Source organism: Cervus canadensis, chromosome 6 (genome assembly GCF_019320065.1).
Source record: "Cervus canadensis isolate Bull #8, Minnesota chromosome 6, ASM1932006v1, whole genome shotgun sequence".
Taxonomy (NCBI): Eukaryota; Metazoa; Chordata; class Mammalia; order Artiodactyla; family Cervidae; genus Cervus; species Cervus canadensis.
The window spans coordinates 26,860,530-26,881,285 of NC_057391.1; the positions used below are offsets into that span (position 1 = coordinate 26,860,530).

Below are 20,756 nucleotides of genomic sequence, written 5' to 3' on the forward strand. Positions count from 1 at the left end.
AAAGTAGATAATTTTTAATCTGGCCTCTTGCATAGGTAGCTATTAGAGAACTTAAGTATCTTGAGGTTAGAACAAAAGAGAATAAGGTGAGGTTGTAAAGGAGAAAGTCTTGGCTGTTACTGGTTTTGCATGGTAGGTACTTTAAAAACGTGTATCATAGAATAAGACAAAAATAATGTCCAAAAGAGGTGATTATTTTTCCCTCTGAGAATGTTAGAGCATTAAATAGATGAATTTTTCAAGACCGCCCAACTAAGATCAGATTTATAGGCTGCTTATTTGAAAACTACTATGGTCTGAAACATTTTTCCATTCCCTAAATGACCAGATGTTGTAACATTTCTCATAGTCATGAGAATGAGTGTCCTGAAAGAGTCACTATTCAAAAATCTCTTTAAATTACCATGCTGCTCTTTCTTACTTATCTTCATATTTTTATGGTCATAACTTGCATTCATTCAAAATTGTCTTAGGTCCACCTATTGCTAATTAAACTGAGTCTGGAGTATAAAGTACTAAGTTACGGTCTCTGAACAAGAATCACCTCTTTCATGGCTGATTTCCCCTGTTAAACTTCATGTTTCATCAAGGTGGAGGGCTGGAGTTTCTTCATCTTTATGTCCCAGAAGCCTCGTATAGAGTTGGTGCTTGACAATGATTGTTGGATGAATGCATCTTTGTGATAGTTCATTTTCCTAAATGAAGGAGAATTGTATAGGTAAACTGGAAAGCCTTCTGGTAAGTTTGAGTCCTGAGGATTATGTGTCTTGTCTGTGACCAGTAGAAAGCCAGCTAGGGAATTTTTGCTTGATTTTTCTAAGTAGCCTGTCTAGATTTCCCCTCTAAATTTACACGGGAAAAGAATAGTCCCGCCCATATTTTTTTCTTTTCGTGAAGTCAGTCTTCTGTATCATTTCAGAGGGTAAGGTACAATACATGCCCTAGTGAGACCCCACCACCTAACCGGGCTGACACGCCTGCACATTTTAAGATGCAGGTGGATGTGGAGTCCTATTATGGCAGGAAGCAGGGCTCAGGGTTTTGGAAGAGTGATTGTGGATTCTGTGGCCTGATTGCCTTGATTCAAGTTCCAGTTCTTCTTGTGAATATGAGCAAGTTACATCATCTTTCCATGCCTCAGTTCCCAAACAGGAAAAAGAAAAATAATACCAACCTCATAGTTAGGTGTTGTTGATGTTCTGTTGCTAAGTTGTTCAGTTCTTTTGTGACCCTGTGCACTGTAAGCTGCCACGTTCCTCTGTACGTAGGATTTCCCCTGCAAGAATACTGAAGTGGGTTGCCGTTTCCTTCTCTGAGGGATCTTCCCCACCAAGGGATCAGACCTGTGTCTCCTGCTTCACAGGTGGATTCTTTACCACTAAGCCATCAGGGAAGCCCATAGTTAGCTGTATACTAATCAGTTAATACACATGGAGCAACTAGAACAGTGCTTGTAAACACCTAATAAATGTTACATATTATTAACATCATCCACTTATTAGCTGTGCGCCTTTGCTTGGTTGCACTCTCTTGGCCATGGTTGCTTCATTTTTAAAATGAACCTAATAATACCTTATCTACCCTAAACCAAGGGACTGGAATCAAATTGTCTCCCTGGGACCCAAGATTCCCACGACATTGTATTTGTGTCCGTGGGTATTGAGAAGGTGCTAGAACTTTGTATTTCCACTCCATGCTGTAATGTAGAAGAGCCTTCTAGTTTATGTCCCATTTTGCTGAAAGTGCTTAAAAACTTATTCTGGAAGTCAATAATTATGTCTGAGAAAATGGAGCTTTCTCGGTTAAAGAACAACAAATATGTGCCATGTCTCTTCCCTTCACCCGTATGTTGACTGGTCTACTTGGTTCTTCAGAAGATTGATCTTATGATCAGATGTAATGATTCCTTTTTCTTTTTCTGTCCTGAAGAAGCAGAAGTATGGTTTTATCAACAGGCATTTCCTTTAGATAGGAAACTTGTTATGAGGCTTAAATGGCACAAATGAATTTTCCTGAGTGTTGTGGTGGCCTTTTGATTAACCATGCCCTATTTAATAATCTCAAAATATACTGGGATCAGGAGCAACCAGGAAATTATCCATTTAGATACAAGGTCAAATCAGGGATGAGGAAATACTGTTTTAATTTTCCTATAAGAGTTGATGGGCTATAATCATATGTACCCTTTTTGTGTGAAGGTTTCTTTTGAACACATCACACTGGAAATTTATTATTGTGATCAGAATTTCTCAGTGGAGAACACAATTCAAGTTAGCAGTGTGGAAGCCGCAGCCATTCCCTGCTGCAGATAAAGCAAGACAGCTGTTTTGCTTATGGCTACAGCTTCTGTTTTGCAGAATAAATTTGTTTGCATTTAACGCTTGGGCTCAATCTTCTCGAAGCTTTGTTCAGAGAGCCGGTGATTACTATTAAACCATGATAACTATTAAGCCAGTCTGGCTCTCTTGATCCAGCACAGTGCCTTATCCATTCCAGGTGCTTACTAAATGCCTGCTGACTCAATAGGATCTGGTAAACACTGAGAGACCTTCAGGTACAACAGGAAGCTGCCCCAAGAGGCAGGTATGCTGCTAGGAGACAGAGCTGCAATTTTTCCATGTCCTTCATTGCCAGGTGCCCAGCTTGTACCCCACGGGAAACTACACTGAGCTGATGTTTGGTGGTGGTTTTGTCTTTCCTGTTTTTGTTTTAGGCAAATGGGTCTGTGACAGAGCCCTGATAGAGACCTTTCAGATGTTTTTCCCTTTAGGGGAATGTGGCTCCTTGGGGACCTTTTTAATGAATTGCTTTGCCTAACAAGGCAGGTTGTGTGTAACTTTGTACCATGCTAGGTTTCAATTTGTAGGTTGGATGGCTGGAGCACAGAGGGGTGACCTCTGGCCAGCAGGATTCCTAAGAAAGCTAGGAAGTTAGAGCTGCTGAACAGAAGCCCAAGGTTAGCCCAAGAGAGTGGAGGGTTATCATTCCTTCCTGACTGGGGCTGTTTACTGTACCACCCTGAGGCTGGTGGACAGTGGGCGTGGTGGGCGTGCTTGCCTAAGTACCTGTTTGTAGAACACTGTGACAGCAGGGCAGAGCTAAAACAGCAGTAATCTAAACCAGTCCTGTTGGTTTTTCTTTGCTGGAAGCTAAAATCTGCATTCCAGATGAAACCTGCAGGGAAGCCGAAGAAAGCACTTAAAAAAAGAAGAAAAAAAAAAAGGAAAGAAAAAGCTTCAAGGGTAGTAAATTAACTGCTTTTGAGAGTCCTTGGCACTTTGAGATGATCTATTTCTTTCTTCCCTTTTAAATATTTCTTGGCTTCGGGCTTTCTGAGTAGCTGTCGGTCTGTGCGCACTGCTAGTTTTTGGGTTTTTTTTTGTTTTTTTTTTGCTTGGATGGCACAGGCTTCTGACCGTGATTTAGATGCCAAAAGAGCCCACAAGAAGTATTTCAGTTATTTTCTGCTGATTCACTTTTGAACTTCCTGGGCTGCTCTGCGGGGTGGTTGAAGGCTGTCGGGATCAGCTTGCCCGCTCAGCACTCTCTGGAGCCTCCCTTGCTCACCAATGAGGAAGTTGAAAGCCACCCGGCGGACCGCCGGCACTGGGGCGGGGCTCGTGGCAAATCCTGGGCTGGGATGAGTGGGGGCAGGCTGATTTTCCCTACGACAAAAAGCCTTTTGTCCCCGGGAATAAATACGGAAGTCCCAGAGGAGCAGCCTCCCAGCCCGTGTGTAGTAAGGTGCGCAGCCTCAGCCGCTTCTGGGCTTAGAGCCCCGCGGACTTTTTACAGTTGCCCCGGGCGCCCCATCCCCGCGCAAACCGGAAGGAGGGCTCGGGAGGGACCAGGGCCGGGCCGAGTGTGATCGCGCTGCGGCTGAATCCACCGGCCGGCCCCTGTGGTTCTCCGTTCTGGAAGTTAAGAGCCGATGGAGTGCAGAAACTGAGAGAGCAGGGGAAGGTAGCAGAAGTGAGAATTGCCACCCAGGGCACTGCTGGGACATGGAGGAAGGTGGAAACGTTCTCAATGGCAGTGATGGCTCGAAGCCAGAAAAACCTGAAGCCGGACTTGACCCGGCGCTGTCGATCCTGACCAAGTTCTCTATGAAATCCCTCTTTGGGTTCACGAGTAAATTGGAATCTGTGAAACCCGAAGAGGAAGACGCGGTGCTGAAAGCCTTCCGTAATTTAGTGGTGGAGTCCAGTAGTGGATCGGATCTGCAGGAGGCAGAGGCTCAGGTTCCACCTGACCATGGAAATGATGGGAAGACAAAGGTGGAGACGCAGATGGAGTTGGAGGGAAGTCCTAGGGGAGAAGAAGAGGCCCAGATTTCTCTCCCTGGACAAGAGCTGCTTCCACTCGCTGCTTTGAATGTGAACCAAGACAATGTCCTTTTGGTTCGAGGGACCCTGGTGAACACCACCAGTGATTCTGACTCTGATGATGGAGGCCAGGAACCAGAAGAGGGAAGCAAGACCAACAGCCCCAGATTCCCTGGTGGTGTTTTATCTGAGCCATCTGAGGAACCCCAAGAAAAGCCAGGAGATGGAAGGGAAAATACTGCCCTTAGTGACAGGGGTGATGCAGAGCTCAGCGGAGAAGGTCCTCAAAGAACTTTGCAGGAGATAAGCTGCAAGTTGGAACCCGACAAAGGTGGCCTTCGGACAGAGCACAGCCCCTGCCGGCGAGAAGCTGGAGAAGAAGCTTCCATAGCTCCACCTGCAACAGCAGACCAGGACGCAAGTGTTGGTGTCACCGAGAACACCTCTTCCAAAAAAGAAGTCCCTGGAGAGAAGTCCTTCCAGCTTCCAGCTTTTTTCAGTGGGCTTCGTGTGCTGAAGAAGGGAGCCACAGCCGAGGGTGGGGAGACCATCACTGAAATTAAACCAAAGGATGGGGATCTGGCTTTGCTCAAGTTGACCCAACCAGTCCAGCGGTCCCTGGCACAGGCAGGGCCTCCAACAGTGAAGAAGGGAGAGAAAACAAACTATCCAAAGGCCACTCCCACGCTCCTGGAGCAGCTCTCTCAGCTGCTCAACATTGATGTTCCCAAAGCCGAACCAAAGGCAGAAGACCCTGAACAGCCCAAGGGGGAAGAGATGGGCTGTGGTGCACCTCAGGAGAGCCAGAGCGACCCTGGAGAAGCCCAAACCCAGGGAGGAGAGGTCAAGCCAAAGCCGCCAGAGACTGCCTTGGAGGCCTTTAAAGCCTTATTCATCCGTCCCCCCAAAAAGGGGTCCACGGCTGACACCTCTGAGCTGGAAGCTCTCAAGCGCAAGATGAGGCATGAGAAGGAGTCCCTAAGAGCTGTGTTTGAGCGGTCAAGGTCAAGGCCTGCGGATGGCCCCTCAGATTCCAAAAGCGTACGTAGCAGTTGGGTTGTGTGATTTGTCATAAAGTGTGATGTGGCCATGTTTCTTTTCGGGTTTCCTGTCAAAGAGAATCTTAGTTACCTACTCTTAGTGACCCTCGTCTAGGTGAAAGATGATATTATCAAGTGGCCCTTGTAAGGAGTTTGGAGTTGGACAGCATTTTGGAGTTGGAGCATTTTCTTTCTTTCTTATATTTCTCTGGGTTGTTGTAAGAAAGGTGTAAGTAAAGATGTGCAGATCAGAAAAGGAAACTGTTACTCTGAGTTTAAACATTAATAGTAAATGTGCTTCTAAAAACCAGGCAGCATCAGAATCAATGCAATATGGAAATGTAGCCCAGACTTCCTTCCCACTTAATTATACCTCTGTGAAAACTGTATTTTTCCTTTGAAAATTGGTCACTTGGCCAAATACATGTTTGTGATGTGATTAAACTGTTCTGTGTTGGTTACAAGGCATCCTGATTGAGGACTGGGTTTAGAATGAGACCTGGGTTATAATTCTAACTCCACCAATTACTGGTTGGGTGACCTTGATCTTCTCTGATCCTCAGTCTTCATCAGCAAAATGATGAAAATAACCTTTATTTTATATGGTAGTTGTGAAGAATAAATGAAGTTAGCACATAGTAACCATCTGATTAGTGAAAACTGTGACAATTGTTTAAAAAAGTATTCAGGAAATTTGTAAGGACTAGCAAGCACTTGTTCAGTGGATCTTAAAAGTTCATAAGGGCAGTGAGTAGAATTTTTTGCTTAGTTTCAACCTGCATATAATTATCATTCACTCATACATTTGATTAGTTAAAATGTTAACTTTAAGGTCTTTAGAAAAATTATCTTGGGTTGCAGTTAAAAACTAAATACAACATACCATTCTCTTGGTTGTAAAATCAACCCCTGTAAAAATAGCTTGAATGTGAAAGCAAACTCATTCATTTTTTTTTTTTTTTGTAGGAAAGAAAAAAAAAAAGAATTGATCAATGTGAATGTCTTAAAGTGTTATCTTGACCAAGAACTAATGTTCATGGAAAGTGCAAAACTGGTTTATATCTTTAACCCTGGAGTTGTTTGGGGTATATTTGTAAACATACCTATAAATGTACCAAATTATAGTACATTTGTATCTTCAGCTCAAAGTGTATTAATGTGTTTTTTTTTTTTTTTTAAAGAGTTACATGCTAAAAATCATTTATTGAAGGTCGTGTAATACTTGGCCTTAAGTCGTTTCGTTTTCCCACTCCAGCTGATCACTTTACATTTCTGGAAAAGGATTGTATTGTAGTGAGTTGTTTCAGTTGCAGCGAGTGAAAGCAATATGCAACTGGCGATTAGAATTAATTTTGGAGTGAGTGCATTCTCAGGGTTTAGTTGACTCTGGTCACATTTTATTGAACTTAAACTTTTCTCTGCCCATTTTTCCCACAGCCTGACCACAGTCCCACTGAGCAGGATGATAGGATTCCTGGCAGACTCCAGGCTGTCTGGCCACCACCGAAGACAAAGGACACCGAAGAAAAAGTGGGATTGAAGTACACTGAAGCAGGTAATGTGAAAAGAAGCCAGGTCTCAGGAATGAATCCCTTGCTGCATTGGCTTTTAGTTCTAGCTCAGTAGACTCTGAGAATTGGAGTTTTTGTTTCATTATAAAATGCAATGCTGAAGGCTTTTCTTTTTGGTTTCGATGTTACAGTGAACCCTGGCACACTTATCAGGAATGAATCTCTTAGAGATGAAAGGTGAATGCAGTGAAATGAATGAAGGGGGGCACTTGTGTAAAGGAGGAGAACCTTGGGGGAACTAATGGAGAAGGTAGATTACAGATTCTTCAGGAAGCAGGTGGTTGGCCCTCAGAGAGTGTGTGAGCCGGCAGGGCTGCTGGCAGAGGCAGAGTGTGAGTCTCCAGAGCTGGGATCCGATTTGTTCTTTGTCTTCGAGTAATGCTTTTGAGTCACAGTAACCTTGTGCAGAGTGAATGTACAGATACCATCAGTTACTCTTTCACTTTCGTTAGACAAAGCTTTATTTAATGCATGGCCAATCTCGAAGCAATCCAACTCCCTGGAAACCTTCCCCAGAGCTTTGCTTGAATGTATTTAAATAGAATGGAAATCTAGATATTTTTACTTTTTAAGTGAAGGGTTCACATGAAATTAAAAAAGAAAAAAGAATGGGAGGAGGTTATGTCTTAATTGTATATATGTGTGTGTTTATGTATCTCTGAGGAAACCTCTTTGTCTTCTTCCTGGTATTTGAAGATTTCTTTATAGGCTTACATTTTGCTGATTGTCTTAAGTATCTGTATATATTACCAGTCTGTGTGGTTATACAAAAGAAGTACTTCTTTCAGTTCTTATTGGTTGATTGGTTGACATAAGTAGATCAAAGTTTGGATAGTTTAGTAATCCACAGGCTTTTTGAAAGATGATAAAATTACAATCAGTGAGTGATAGCACAAGTGGATCTCAGTTCCAGCTTCCACTTACACAGTTGCAGACTTCTGACTACCCCCAAGACAACTACTTGGTGACATTCTTTTCTGACATGCTTGACTTACAGAGGGAAAGCTATCATAGCCTTGGTGAAAATGTATATAACTATTTCATTCTTCTTGCCTACATTTGATTTTTCCAAAAATCAGAATGCTTATGGCTGCAATACTGACCACCTCCCAAGCTGTCTTTTCTGGCACAGTTTGAACAATCAGAAGTCCTGAAGTTCTCTTTAGTGAAAAACCAGAATCCTATGAGTTCTTATTCCTAGTGTATAATGGGGTGGCAGTCTTCCTTGTGATAATGAGCATTTGCTGAGTAGAGAAAGAAATGTCTGAAATGACTTTTCAGTCTATGTCAAATCATATGTGGGGGCATTTATACTCTGTAGAGATTCCTGAGTCTTTGCTTTCTCTCCTCTTTTGTTTCTAGAAGCTCAGAGGAGTTCTGTCATTACCTTGCTATGTTATTACACCCGAAGTCAGTAGCTTTCCAAGCTTTCTTTTTTTTTTTTGGTCATGAAATGTGTGTTCTCAGAGCTATCTCAGGTCTGGGATTAGATGAGGGAAAAGGAGTGGGGAATCCATGAATAGTGACAGTCCTCTTGGGTGCATTCTGATGGCACAAGGACAGCTTGCTACAGAGAGAAGACTGCCTGTTTTCTGGAGGAGGCATCTAGGCCCCCAGCTGGTTCCCACGATGGCAGTCCCATGGCTCACTTTCTGTGCTCCCAGGTCTGGTGCTTGTTTTCCTATGAACCTTGTAGCAGTAATTACTCTGCTGATAATACTTTACGGAGTGTTAAAGCAGATACCCTATGTCTGCAGGAAACTTCTTTTTACTCCATGACTCAATACCAGCATATGGTTGCCTTGTCATTTTATTGCTAATCTTGAGGAAGTTAACATTTTCCTTGTGATTTTAAGTTCTGTTGTTGAGAAATCTGGAGTCTTATAAGCATGTAGTTTATAACTTAATACATTTTGTGGTATTTCCATTGGTTTCCCTGCCCTTAGGGAAGTAGCAAGCACAGAGATAGAAAAATTAGATCCAAAATATTTCAGGGTGTTTGAAGTGCTTTTAATTTTTCTTGGCATATATAATTCATTAAGTTAGTGAAATGGGATAGCAGGAGTCTAGCATTCGTATTTCAAGTATGCTATTGACTCAGATGATAAAGAATCTGTCTGCAATGCAGGAGACTTGGGTTCCACCCCTGGGTTAGGAAGATCCCCTGGAGAAGGGAATGGCTATCCTCTCCAGTATTCTTGTCTGGAGAACCCCATGAACAGAGGAGCCTGGTGGGCTGCAGTTTACGGGGTTACAAAGAGTCAGACACAACTGAGTGATTACGCACACAGATGTAGAGTTCTGCGCTGTCAACATCAGAGCCCAGTCCTCGGCAGGGCTGGCCCAGAGGTGGTTTTTTTCATCATGCATCTCTCACTGTCCTTGTGCTGCCCTTGGCTACTTTGGATGTGCCACTGCTTGTGTTTCCCTCTGTTCAGAGTTTGTCGTTCAGTGGTGTCTTTCTGAGGGCTTAGGCGGTCATCTGATATGGTCAGATCACTTTTGTTCAAGGATAAAAAGAAAGAGCTGATCTAAGGGAAGCTGTCCCTTTAAACTATGGCTTCTGGAGCCCTCGTGGCCATGTGAGGGAAGCTGACCACTGTTGCTGGTGCCAACTGTCAAGGGTGCGCTCTTCTGCCACTGCCAAAGCCATCAGCGTCATCTATAGCTGCTGACACTGCAACAAACTCACTCACTCCCTTGGCAGCTAAAGCCCTTGGCTCCCACTGGAGCCTCTGATGCCATTCTGATGATGCTGCATTGCCATCAAGGGCCCTTCCGCTGCCAGTCTCTGAGCTCTCAGAGCCCAGGTGATGTGCCAGTTGAGAGGGGCACTAGCGCTCACCAGAGCTGTCACTCAAGGGACTTGCGCACTTGCTGGAGTTGACCTCTACCAGGGATGGTCCCCCATGTTCATTCACATGGTATTTGAATTGCTCTGCTCAAATGAGAAAGAATCACTTTCTCCCAAGCCCTGTACTGTCCTTTCATACATTATTAGCAATGCAATTCTGCTTTGTGCTTGGGATGCCTCACAGCTATTATGAGTGAAAAGAGCATTCTCTCTCCCCTCGCCCCCAACTCCCCCCACCAACCATTCCTTGGAATGGACTGGGGACTATCTGAGTGACAGTCCTCATGTCCTCAGAATTGTCTTTCCTCTTCCTCCTGAGTACAGGAGTTTGCTCTCACAACAAGCTTGTGAGATAGTCTGGCTTTTCTTAGGAAGAATTTTTCAGTGGGCTCATCACATTCTTAAATGGTTAAGTCACGTTGAGTCCCTGCCGCTTTCCTACACTGCAGACCAGAAACATCTGGGTGGAATAAACTTGGTTACCTTGTGAAGCCCAGGGCTAAGTCAAACCCAGTCACAACCAAGTGAAAAGTGTGAAACAATACAAGGGGAACCTAAAAGAAAAAGTCAATGTCTACCTTTAAGTTTAATGCTGCAAAAGCAGTTTGTCTTATCAGAGATAGATCCCCAGGGATCTCTTCTGTTCATCCTCTAACAGGCTGTCCTATCTCTGGTGAGGTTACTTAAGGGTTTGTAACAGGCCCAACATCTTAAAAAAAAAAAATTGGAAATAATAAGGATCTAGGTATCATAGAATAATCAAATCATAGAGGTAACATGGGGTTAAACTTTTACCTCAAACTTGAAAGAATTTTCTAGACCCTATTAGGCTACTTTTTTTTTTTTTCCTCATTTTGCTTTATGGAGAATAAATGCACTTAGCTATACTTATTTCGTCTTTGGATAATTCTGTATACTATTACTGTATCAACCAGGGTCTTGTCAGGGATCCAGTGAGGATGATTTGATTGACAGTTTGTTGAAGATGGTTTACAAAGGTGTGGATGGGGTTTGGGAAAAGCAGTGAAAGACAGGAGCAGCTCTCTGGGGCTAGTAATCATGGGAGGTGTTTATAGCCCTACACCTGCAGAGGCAGGGCTGGGTAAAGCTGCTAGAAAACCCAGAATGTCAGAGGGAGGCTGAGTGGTGTGAAGGGGGCTGCCCATCGGGAGCTGTGACCTTCAGTGGAGGGATGCAGCCAGTCCACGGTGACCTGCTTGTGGGAGAGAGCTGGGGGAATAAATGCTCTGACTTTCTCCTCTGCTTTCTGATCTCCTGCCATCTCTCCTCTTGGCCAAATCCAAAGAGAAGTCAGAGAACTGGGATCTACTTTAGGCCAGACAGCAGAGCCCAGAAAAAGAGCCAGAAGGGGCCAGAGTGGATCTGGGAGGCCAATGAAAGATGCCCAGCACAGTTACACTGCTGGCTGACTCCGGGTGAAGGAAGGTTCTGCAGCCCGACAGTCTGTGGGAAGAATTGGCACACACGTGCCACATCATACCTGACCACAGCGGGTGTGAAGAAAAGCTCCTGCCTTGTATCCCGTAGGAGGGCGTGTTTTCTTCCCCAGTCAGTTCACAGAAGAAGACAGTGGCTATTACTCAGGGCCTTGCCCTGTGCACACCCACTTCACCTTAGTGCAGAGGCTTTGTTTACCGATCTCAGAAAAGCTTCCATAGGCTTTCAGTGGTTCCCCAATATTACAAAATAAAATAAGTTTGGAAATATCTAGAAATATCACAGAGTAAAACAGAATCTCTAAATTGTGTTTCATAGAGGTATCATTTCCACCATTTTGAATTGTGATAGTCCTATGTGAATTTAATACTTCAAATTTTTTTTAATCACACTGTAGAGACTGCTTTTTATACTTGAAGATGTGACTATCTTTGATTTCTGCATTGAACAATGATTAATTTGTAGATTTCATTTTTTGAAATGTATAATGATGAAAATAACATTATAAATATTTTTGTTTATCAGTGTTTTCTTTATTTAGATACATTGCTTGTGCAATGGCTAAATAAAAGTACATATGCCTTTTTCAGGTTTTTATGCATGTTAATTGCCAAACTTAATTTTCTTATCTAAAGGTGTTCAGTATGAAATCAATACTTTTAAAACACTGAAATTATTTTTCCCTCTTATTAGCTTTCTATTTTACTTGTATTTTCTGGTGTATAGAAATTTTAAATGTTTATATAATCAAATCGACCCTCATTTTATTGTATGTCTTTTCTTTTGGTTTAAGAGGACTTCCCCTACTCAAATATCAGCTTTATGTTTAAATTTCTTAAGTGATTTCTTTCTACCTCTTATTTGCTTCTCTTCTTTTTGTCCATTTCATGTTGAAAACTTATTTCAGGGCCTAGCCTGCAGTAGAGGGCTATGGCAGCTTCTGGTTTTGTAAGTAGCTAACTGTACAGCAGGCTTCTGGAATAATTTTTCCTCTCCAGGATAAGTTTAGGACAGTCTTGAGCTTTCTGTTCTCTTTGTGTTTGTATTTTGTACCAGTATCTTCATTATTGTACCATTATAATACATCTCAAAATCTGTTCAAGTTCTCAGATATACTTCCAAAAATTTTTTTCTTTTTTTTTTTCTTCCAGAAAACTTTAGCTTACTTAGTCTTATTTTGAAAGAATCCCTTTGGGACTTCTATTGGAATTGCATTATTTATAAATTAATGAGAAGGTGGGAAAGAGAATCGAGATCTTTAAAATGCTTAGTATTTCTTACCAGGAACATATCTTACAAACCTATTCAAGTTTTCTTTTCTGACTTAATAAACTAAATACATGGATACATAGGGGTATATCTTGTATTTTTCCTAAATGTATTCCCAGTATGAAATTGTACCTTGTGATTACTTTTCCTTAAAGTCAAATGCATTCCTTCAAATCTAGTGAGTCACACACACTGGATACTTAAATTTTCCTCGTGAGGTCAGGGCTGGCCTGAGTGAAGGGCATATTTGGACCATCTGATCTCAGGGGTACTGTTCCTTAGTTTTACTCTGGTTGGTGATTCTTAGTGTTCTGAGACTCCTTTCAAAACTTAATGATGATAGAAAACTATGGAAGAAGACATTGCAGTTAATTTTGCATCTACAGTATTTCAGACCCTCCTCCTCACCCCACAACCATCTGTGGACGTCCTCCCCCATCTCCTGCCACCTCCCCAGGTTTAGCTGAAGAAGCTTTGCTGCAAATGCTCAGCCTAGAGCTAGGCTTCCTTTTCTCTTTCTCTCTATCTTGTGTTATAACTAATGACCTGAAACATTTCTTTGTTATTTAAATATTAGGATATTTAAAAAGTATACCATCATACTGTGTAGCTCAGCATCCGAAGAGGAAATGAAGCTAATGTGTGTGAGATTAAAATGGTACCATTCGGGAAACTGGCAGTCTCTTAATTACCCAAGAAAGAAAAAAGGAGACAAAAAGGACGAAGAAGGAAAGCCCTCATGTTTTCCCAAAACAAAATGAACTGTGCGTCTTTAGTTTCTTGTTCAGCATGCATCTGGAACTGCCCTTCTCTCTCCTGGCTGTACCTCAGAGCTGGCCTGGGACTGGGGGCCGGCACAAGGACCATCATACTCAAGGAACACTGTGGCTTTTGTAGTAAATAAACCTAACAGCAGGCATCAGGGTTTCTGTGAGTGTGCAAGCTGTCAGTGTGTATGGCATCTCTTTGGGCTCATTCACACCACCCAGAACCTTGGAGTAGCTCAGGAGCGTCCCTACTTGGGAGTAATTTAGGTAACCCATTCCTCAACTTGATAATAAAGAGCCGCCTACTTTCTGGTTTGTTTCTAATTTAGGTTCCCTTGGTTATAAAGTGATAGAGCTGTTTGCCACCCTTCCTGGTGAGTCAGACATTCTTGTCTCCACCAGCCAGGGAGAGCTATAAATATCTTGGAATATTTCATTGGCCTCTAGTACTTTTAAAAACTTCATTCATAGCTGACAAGCTACGTTAGGCATGAATGGATTTTCTTTTAATGTCATATGTCCATTCAGGTTTCCCTAAGTGTCTTCTTTCATGGTCTAGGCAATAGGTTAATTCATTGTATATTTCACAGGACTTTGTGACATGTTACCATCCCTTGAATGGAGTTAGGGTTATGGTCCAGAAATTGGAAGCTGTATACACAGCTCAGGAAAACTTTGCATCTTATACTGAGAAACCAGAGGTGACATTAAGTGTTACAGACTTCTACTTACTATGTATCTGGGAGCTGTGGGGGAGGGAGACTGACATCCTGAACACAAATGGGGACTAAGAATTGATATTAAGCAGAGGGAATTCCAAAATGTGGACCAGCGACTCAGGAATCATATGTTGTGTCCTAGGAAATATTAGTAAAGGTCTTTAGCTCAGAGGACTAAAAGCAAGAGATTACAGAATCTGAAACTTTAGAATATGTAAAATTTAGAGCTACAAGCATCTCAGAAATTGTGTGATTCACCCCATTAGTTTTACAAATGAGAGCCAGAGAGGTTATGACTTACTGAAAGATACATGTAATTAATAAGAGAGCTGAAATGACAGCAGGAAGAGCAGAACCGCAGCTTCACGTCCGGGATGGGGGTGGGGGAATGCGTTGGAGAGTGAGTGATGTTTTGTTTTTTTTTTCCCTGCTAACATACAACAATTAAAGCCCCAGGAAGAAACAGGAGCATTTAAGAATTATGCTGATTATTAAAAGAACAAAGTATTATGGCACTGGAGTGAGTCCATCTGAATAATAAAGGAGAGATATGGGTACCATGCCAGCTCACCAGACACATCCACAGAAATTAACTGGGTCATTTCATGCTGCTTTTTGACTCATAAAAATTGTCAACAGCAATTTTAATGGTATCTTTAATACAATCTAGTCTCATTTAAGCAATGTAAAGCAAATAAAAATGCTTCTGGTTGGTGGATTCTTGCAAAGTTCAGGTGGGGCTCAGGGCCAGTCTCAGTTTGTATGCTGAAATGCAGGGTGCACGTTATTTGATTTTAGGAGGTACAGGAACAAATGTTTTTATTTTAATGGTTGTGTATTTCAGTAGTCTTATGATATTTTAGAGAAAATAAAACAAGCACTAAAATCCACTTTGAAGCTTCTTTTGGGGGAGATGAGGCTGAAGTTTGATATGCTATATCCTGTGCCACATTTTCACAAATACCTCCTTTCACTATTTTTTTTTTACTGAAAATTTCTATCCAGGCGACCTCATTTTTCTTCTCTTCTTCAAATCTATTGCCAGCTGCCCAGTGCTTGTTCTCTGGATCCTCCACCAAGCACCACTCTACCATTCCAACCTCTGTACCCTCCCTCCTATCACTCCCCCCACAACACACATCTTTCACTTGCAACACATTGAATTCTTCCCTCTGGTCCACCTTTACTGTTCTGGGATCACTCACCAGCTCAGCCAAGAAAGGGCACTCACTCGTTCAGATCCCTCTTCCCAGAAACAGCAATTGGGACATGGTGAATGTTTTCCTTTTTGATAGAACAAATGACTTTATTTCTGACTAGTAACTAAAGCAAAGGTCCCATGACTAAACTCTTGAGCACTCTTCCCCAGAGGAAGGCATGAGAATGTAAGATGGGAAAAGTAGAAGATGATCTCAGAGAGAAAGAAACTGAACCAGGGAAATCTTAAGGATATGCTTACGTTTGGTATTTCCTTTACTTTGGGTTTCATGGATTTGAGCATCAAATAGAGTTGAGTTTGAAGTTTGGCTCTTCCATGTACTAACTGTTTAAAAAGAGCAATGATGATAATTTAAAATAATTATTGTAAAGATAAAATGAGATAATATATGAAGTTAATGGCATAACAACTAGCTTATTAGGTTATTTATTTTTTGACCACACCAAGCAGCTTGCAGGGTCTTAGATCCCCAACCAGGGATTGTATCTGGATCCATGGCATGAAAGCATGGAGTCCTAACCACTGGATTGCCAGGGTGTGTGTGTGTGTGTGTGTGTGTGTGTGTGTACGTGCGTGTATGCTCAGTTGTGTCTGACTCATTGAGACCCCATAGACTGTAGGCAACCAGGCTTCTGTGTCCATGGAATTTTACAGGAAAGAATACTGGAGCAGGTTGCTATTCCTACTCCAGGGGATCTTCCCGACCCAGGGATCAAACCTGCATCTCTTGCATTTCCTGCATTTGTTGGCAGATTCTTTTTTTTTTTTTTTGATGTTGGCAGATTCTTTACCATTGTGCCACCTAGGAAACCTGGATTGTCAAGGAATTCCCACAGTCAGCTTTCTAAAAAAACAGTTCATGTTGAAGTGTAGCATACATGTGGAAAATTGCTCATATTACAAGTGCTGATGAAAAAATCACTCAACCTCAGAAAGAAATGGAAATTTTTATTTGAGCCAAATTAAAACTTAAAACCTGGGAACAGACTTTCAGAAATCTCCAAGAACTGTTCTGTCCATTAGAGAGAGTAGTGGATCTTGAGTCATGACCACCTTACAAGATTAAGGAAGGGTGTTCCTAAGGAGTAATCTTGTTGATGCTCGGAGAATGTTGTTTTATATGGTTGAGTAGTTCTTTCTTCTGATGGAAAGGTTTGGTCAGTGTATAATGCGGATACACAATATAGAATAGAGGGGAGAGAGGAAGCCAAAGTCCAAAGAAAAAATGTAATTTGTAAATTTTCCTTGAGTTGCTTTAGAATACAAATTTTTATTTCATCACAAATAATATAATAGCTCCTAGAATTATAACAAAGTGAACATAACCACCATGCAAATCAAGAAATAGTCCATTGCCTACAACCCCGAGGCCCCTATCTTGCCCCCTTCCTATCACAGCTACCTTTTTCCTCCAAAGAAACCACAATTCTGACTTCTAACACTATAGATTAGTTTCAGTGCTTTTGAACCTAAATGGATTCATTTTGTGTCTGACTTCTTTCCTTCAACATTAAGCTTGTGAGAACCAAACATATAATCATAGGTACCTGTAATCCATTTGTTTTCATCGTTCTATACTACTTCACTGTATGAATGTATTGTGATGTGTTTGTTCATCCATGATGGACCTTCATGTTGTCCTCAGTTTGGGGCTGTTACGAGTATATTGCTGTTCATTTTCTTGTATGTGTCTTTTGGCACACAAAGGAATACATTTCTCCTTGGTGTATACCGGGGAGTGGAATTGCTGGTCGTAGGATATGTCTGTATTCAGTGTCAGTTGTTCAGTTGCTGAGTTGCGTCTGACTCTGCGACCCCATGGACTGCAGCATGCCAGGCCTCCCTGTCCTTCACTATTTCCCAGAGTTTGCTCAAACTCATGTCCCTTCTGTTGATGATGCCATCCAACCATCTCATCCTCTGTTGCCCCCTTCTCCTCCTGCTCTCAATCTTTCCCAGCATCACCGTCTTTTGCAATGAGTTGGCTCCTCGCATCAGGTGGTGAAAGTCCTGGGGCTTCAGCTTCCGCATCAGTTCTTCCAGTGAATGCTTGGAGTTGATTTCCATTAGGATCAACTGGTTTGATCTCATTGCTGTCCAGAGTTGCCTGCAGCACCACAATTCAAAAACATCGATTCTTCAGTGTTAGTCGATGATACCAAATACTTTTCCAAAATGATGGTATCAATTTATATTCCCATCACCAAAACATCACAGTTCTGATTGTGCCACATCTTTGCCAACATTTGGTTTGGTTGATTTTTCTAATTCAAGCCAGTCTGTTGTTATCTGGTGTTTCCCAGTCAAGCACTTTTTCGTATGCTTATCGACCATTGGGTATACTGTTTTGTAAAGTGCCTGTTTGAATCATTTGTTCATTTTTAGTAAGTAGATTCTTTTTTATTATTTTACACAGAAGTTATTTTTGTTATTTTAACAGCCATTTGGTTAAATATGTTGGAAGTAATTTCTCTTACTCTCTGGATTAGCTTTTCATTATCTTAATGGTGCCTTTTGATTAACAGAATTTCTCACTTTTATTATAATCATTCTTGTCCTATCATTAGGGTATTTTAAACCTTCTTAAAATAATCCTTTCCTAACTCAGTCATGAAAATATTCTCTTATAAAGGTATTAATGTTCTTCATTTGTCTTTAGGCTTACAATACACTGGGCATTGCTTTTTTTGTGTGCAAGTTGAGGTGGGGATCAAGTTTGTTTTTTCTATATCAGATAATTTATCTGGAATTATTTACTGAGAAACCTACCTTCTTCCCTTGGACACTGTATTCTGTTCCAGTATTCTCTAGATTTATCTAACCTTGTAACAGTGTAGCACTGTCTTAATGACAACTATAATAAATCATGATCTACTAGAGTGTATCCTTTAACCTTGGTTATTCTCAGCTCTTTGTATTTGCATATGCATTTTAAAATTACTTTCTTAATTTGGACATTATAGTTTTGATTGCATTGACATCTTTACAATACTGAGTTTTTAATTCCATATAGTATGTGTATCTTTTCTGTAAATACTTATTTGTATATTGTCTTTTCTGATTTCTCTGTTCAGTTTGCCTTGTGGAGGTTTTAGTTTCCCTTAAATCAATTCCTAAGTATTCTAAAATTTTGATGCAGTTGCGCACATTTTTAAAAATTCCATTTTATGACTTTTTGTCAGAATGTCTCTCTCAATAAAATAGTTACTGTAATTATTGAACTGTTTCCTTATTAACGAACCTTTTAACTGTTAGAATCTTTCACTGTTGCAAACAGTGCTTTAATGAAATTACTATACATCTATTTGTGCATACCAGTGAATGTTTCAATAGGATAGAAGTGGAATTTTTAGAGTTCCTGCCCATCTTAAACGCTGATAGATACTACACAGCTGCCCTCTCAAAATATGGAACCCATTAATACTCAGCTAAAACAAGAATGTCCTTTACTCACATTTCACCAGTATTCATTTAGTTTATGCCAATCTAAGGTTAAAAATTGCATACCACTATTTTTAATTTGTATTTCTCCGATACTCGCATAGTTGGACGACTCTTCATTGTCTTTTGTGACTTGTTTGCCCTTTTGTAAATTGGGCCATTAGTCTCTATTCTTACTGATTTAAAAGGAGGTTTTTATATGTTAAGGGAATTAGTCCTTGATTTCCTTATATATACAGATGTAAATATATATCACAATCCTAGTCTTTAGCTTGCCATTTCTTTTACCTTTTGCTGTCATTCATTATATGGAAATTTTGTTTTTTGTAGTCATATCTTTTCAGGGAGTTGTTGTTTTTATTGTTGTTGGTCTTAAGGAAGCCTTTCCCAACCTAAACTTGAACAATATATGTATTTTAACTCATATGCATGTATATTTAGATTTTTATTCAGTCTGCAATTTATTTCTGTGTGTGGCATATGTAAAGATATGTTATAGGTGGCAGTGTGCTTAGCTTATAGGCTCTGTTTTTGATTTTGTTTTCACCTTAGTTCTAGTTTTTCAGTTGAGAGTCTTAGGGTTTTTTTTAATAGACAAATGATGACAATTTGCATTTGTTGTAAAATAGATATAACATAAAATTTATTATCTTAACCATGAAAGTTTTTCGATCACTTACTCAAAACATTTATTAACACTCTGGATATGTAGCACATAATCGTTTACCTAAGGGTGAATAGATGTTAGCCATTTTAAGTAGAGTTCAGTAGTGTTAAGTATATTTATGTTGTGTAACAGATACCTAGAACTTTTTCATCTTCATACCTGAAATTGTACACATTAAGCAACTGTTTATTTCTCCTGTTTTCCCAAACTCCGGCTACCACTATCCTATTTTCTATTTCTATCAATTTGACTATTTCAGGTACCTCATATAAGTGGAATCATACAATATTTGTCTTTGTGTGACTGGTTTATTTCACTTTGCATAATATCCTCAAGATTCATCCCTTTGTTAAAATGTATCAGATTCTTCTCCATTTTTAAGGTTGAATAATATTCTACTGTATGGTCTGTACCACGTTTTCTTTATCCGTCCATCTGTCAATAAACACTTGGGTTGCTTCTACTTTGAGCTATTGTGAATAATGCTGCTATCACCATAAATGTACAAATATTTCCTTGGGACCCTGCTTTGAATTCTTTTGAGTATATACTAGAGGTGGGATTGTTGGATCATATGGCAATTTTATCTTACTTTTTGAGGAGCCTCCATACTGTTTTTCATAGCTGCTAAATGTATATGATACATTGTTACTGTATTGTGCAAGTTCCAATTTACCCACCTCCTCAACACTTGTTACTTTCTGATTTTTTTATTTGTTTAGCAGTAGCCACCTCAATCAGTGTATTGTCTCATTGGGTTTTGATTTGAATTTCTCTAATTATTAGTGCGGTTGAATGTCTTCTCATGTGCCTATTGGTCACTGGTATACCTTCTATGGATGAATGTCTATTCAAATACTATTGCCCATTTTTAGTCAAATTTTTACCTAGAAAAAAAAAACACAGATTGTTGCCTATCTCTTTCTACGGACTTTTTCTATTGACTACAGCCTCCAAAACAAAGCTAGAAAAGTAGAAATTAATAGACTTCCTTGTGCTATTCCTGATTTTATAGATTTCCATCTAATATTTTCCAGTTAAGCATTATGTTGGTTGGACATTTTTTGGTCAATAGCTTTTATCAAGTTAAGGAATGTTATTTATATATCTGGGCTTCTACATGTTGAAATCACAAAGAGTAGTTTGACTTTAATATGTGAGGGATATATTTATTAAAATGACTGTGTGATTCATGTTATTTAAAAAAAATCTGATTATCCAGTAATTACATTTTAGATTCATTAGTGTGGAACCTTCTCTGTACTATCTCATCATGATGAAAGGCTGAATTTGATTTGCTGATTTTCTGGTCATTTTAAATAAAGAAAAGTCTTAGCCAAGTGTAATAAATTTTGTGAATTCAAGATAAGGTAATCTCAAGGAAACTCTGGAGACATTCTTCATATTTTAAGTAGCAAAGTGTGCG

At 40.4% G+C, this 20,756-nt stretch overlaps 1 protein-coding gene across 2 annotated transcripts in view; it reads left to right on the forward strand.

Annotated features, from left to right (window-relative positions):
- FMN1 (formin 1) overlaps positions 1–20,756 on the forward strand; it is a 454,272-nt gene that overhangs the window by 108,562 nt on the left and 324,954 nt on the right. The window contains exons 1-2 of one of the 2 annotated variants that reach the window (XM_043471391.1): positions 3,630–5,366; positions 6,803–6,920. In XM_043471391.1, coding sequence (XP_043327326.1) covers positions 4,005–5,366; positions 6,803–6,920 — 1,480 coding nt within the window. In that variant the 5' untranslated portion in view covers positions 3,630–4,004. Of the gene's footprint in view, positions 1–3,629; positions 5,367–6,802; positions 6,921–20,756 lie in introns of those variants that run through there. The other variant, XM_043471390.1, reaches the window with a different exon arrangement.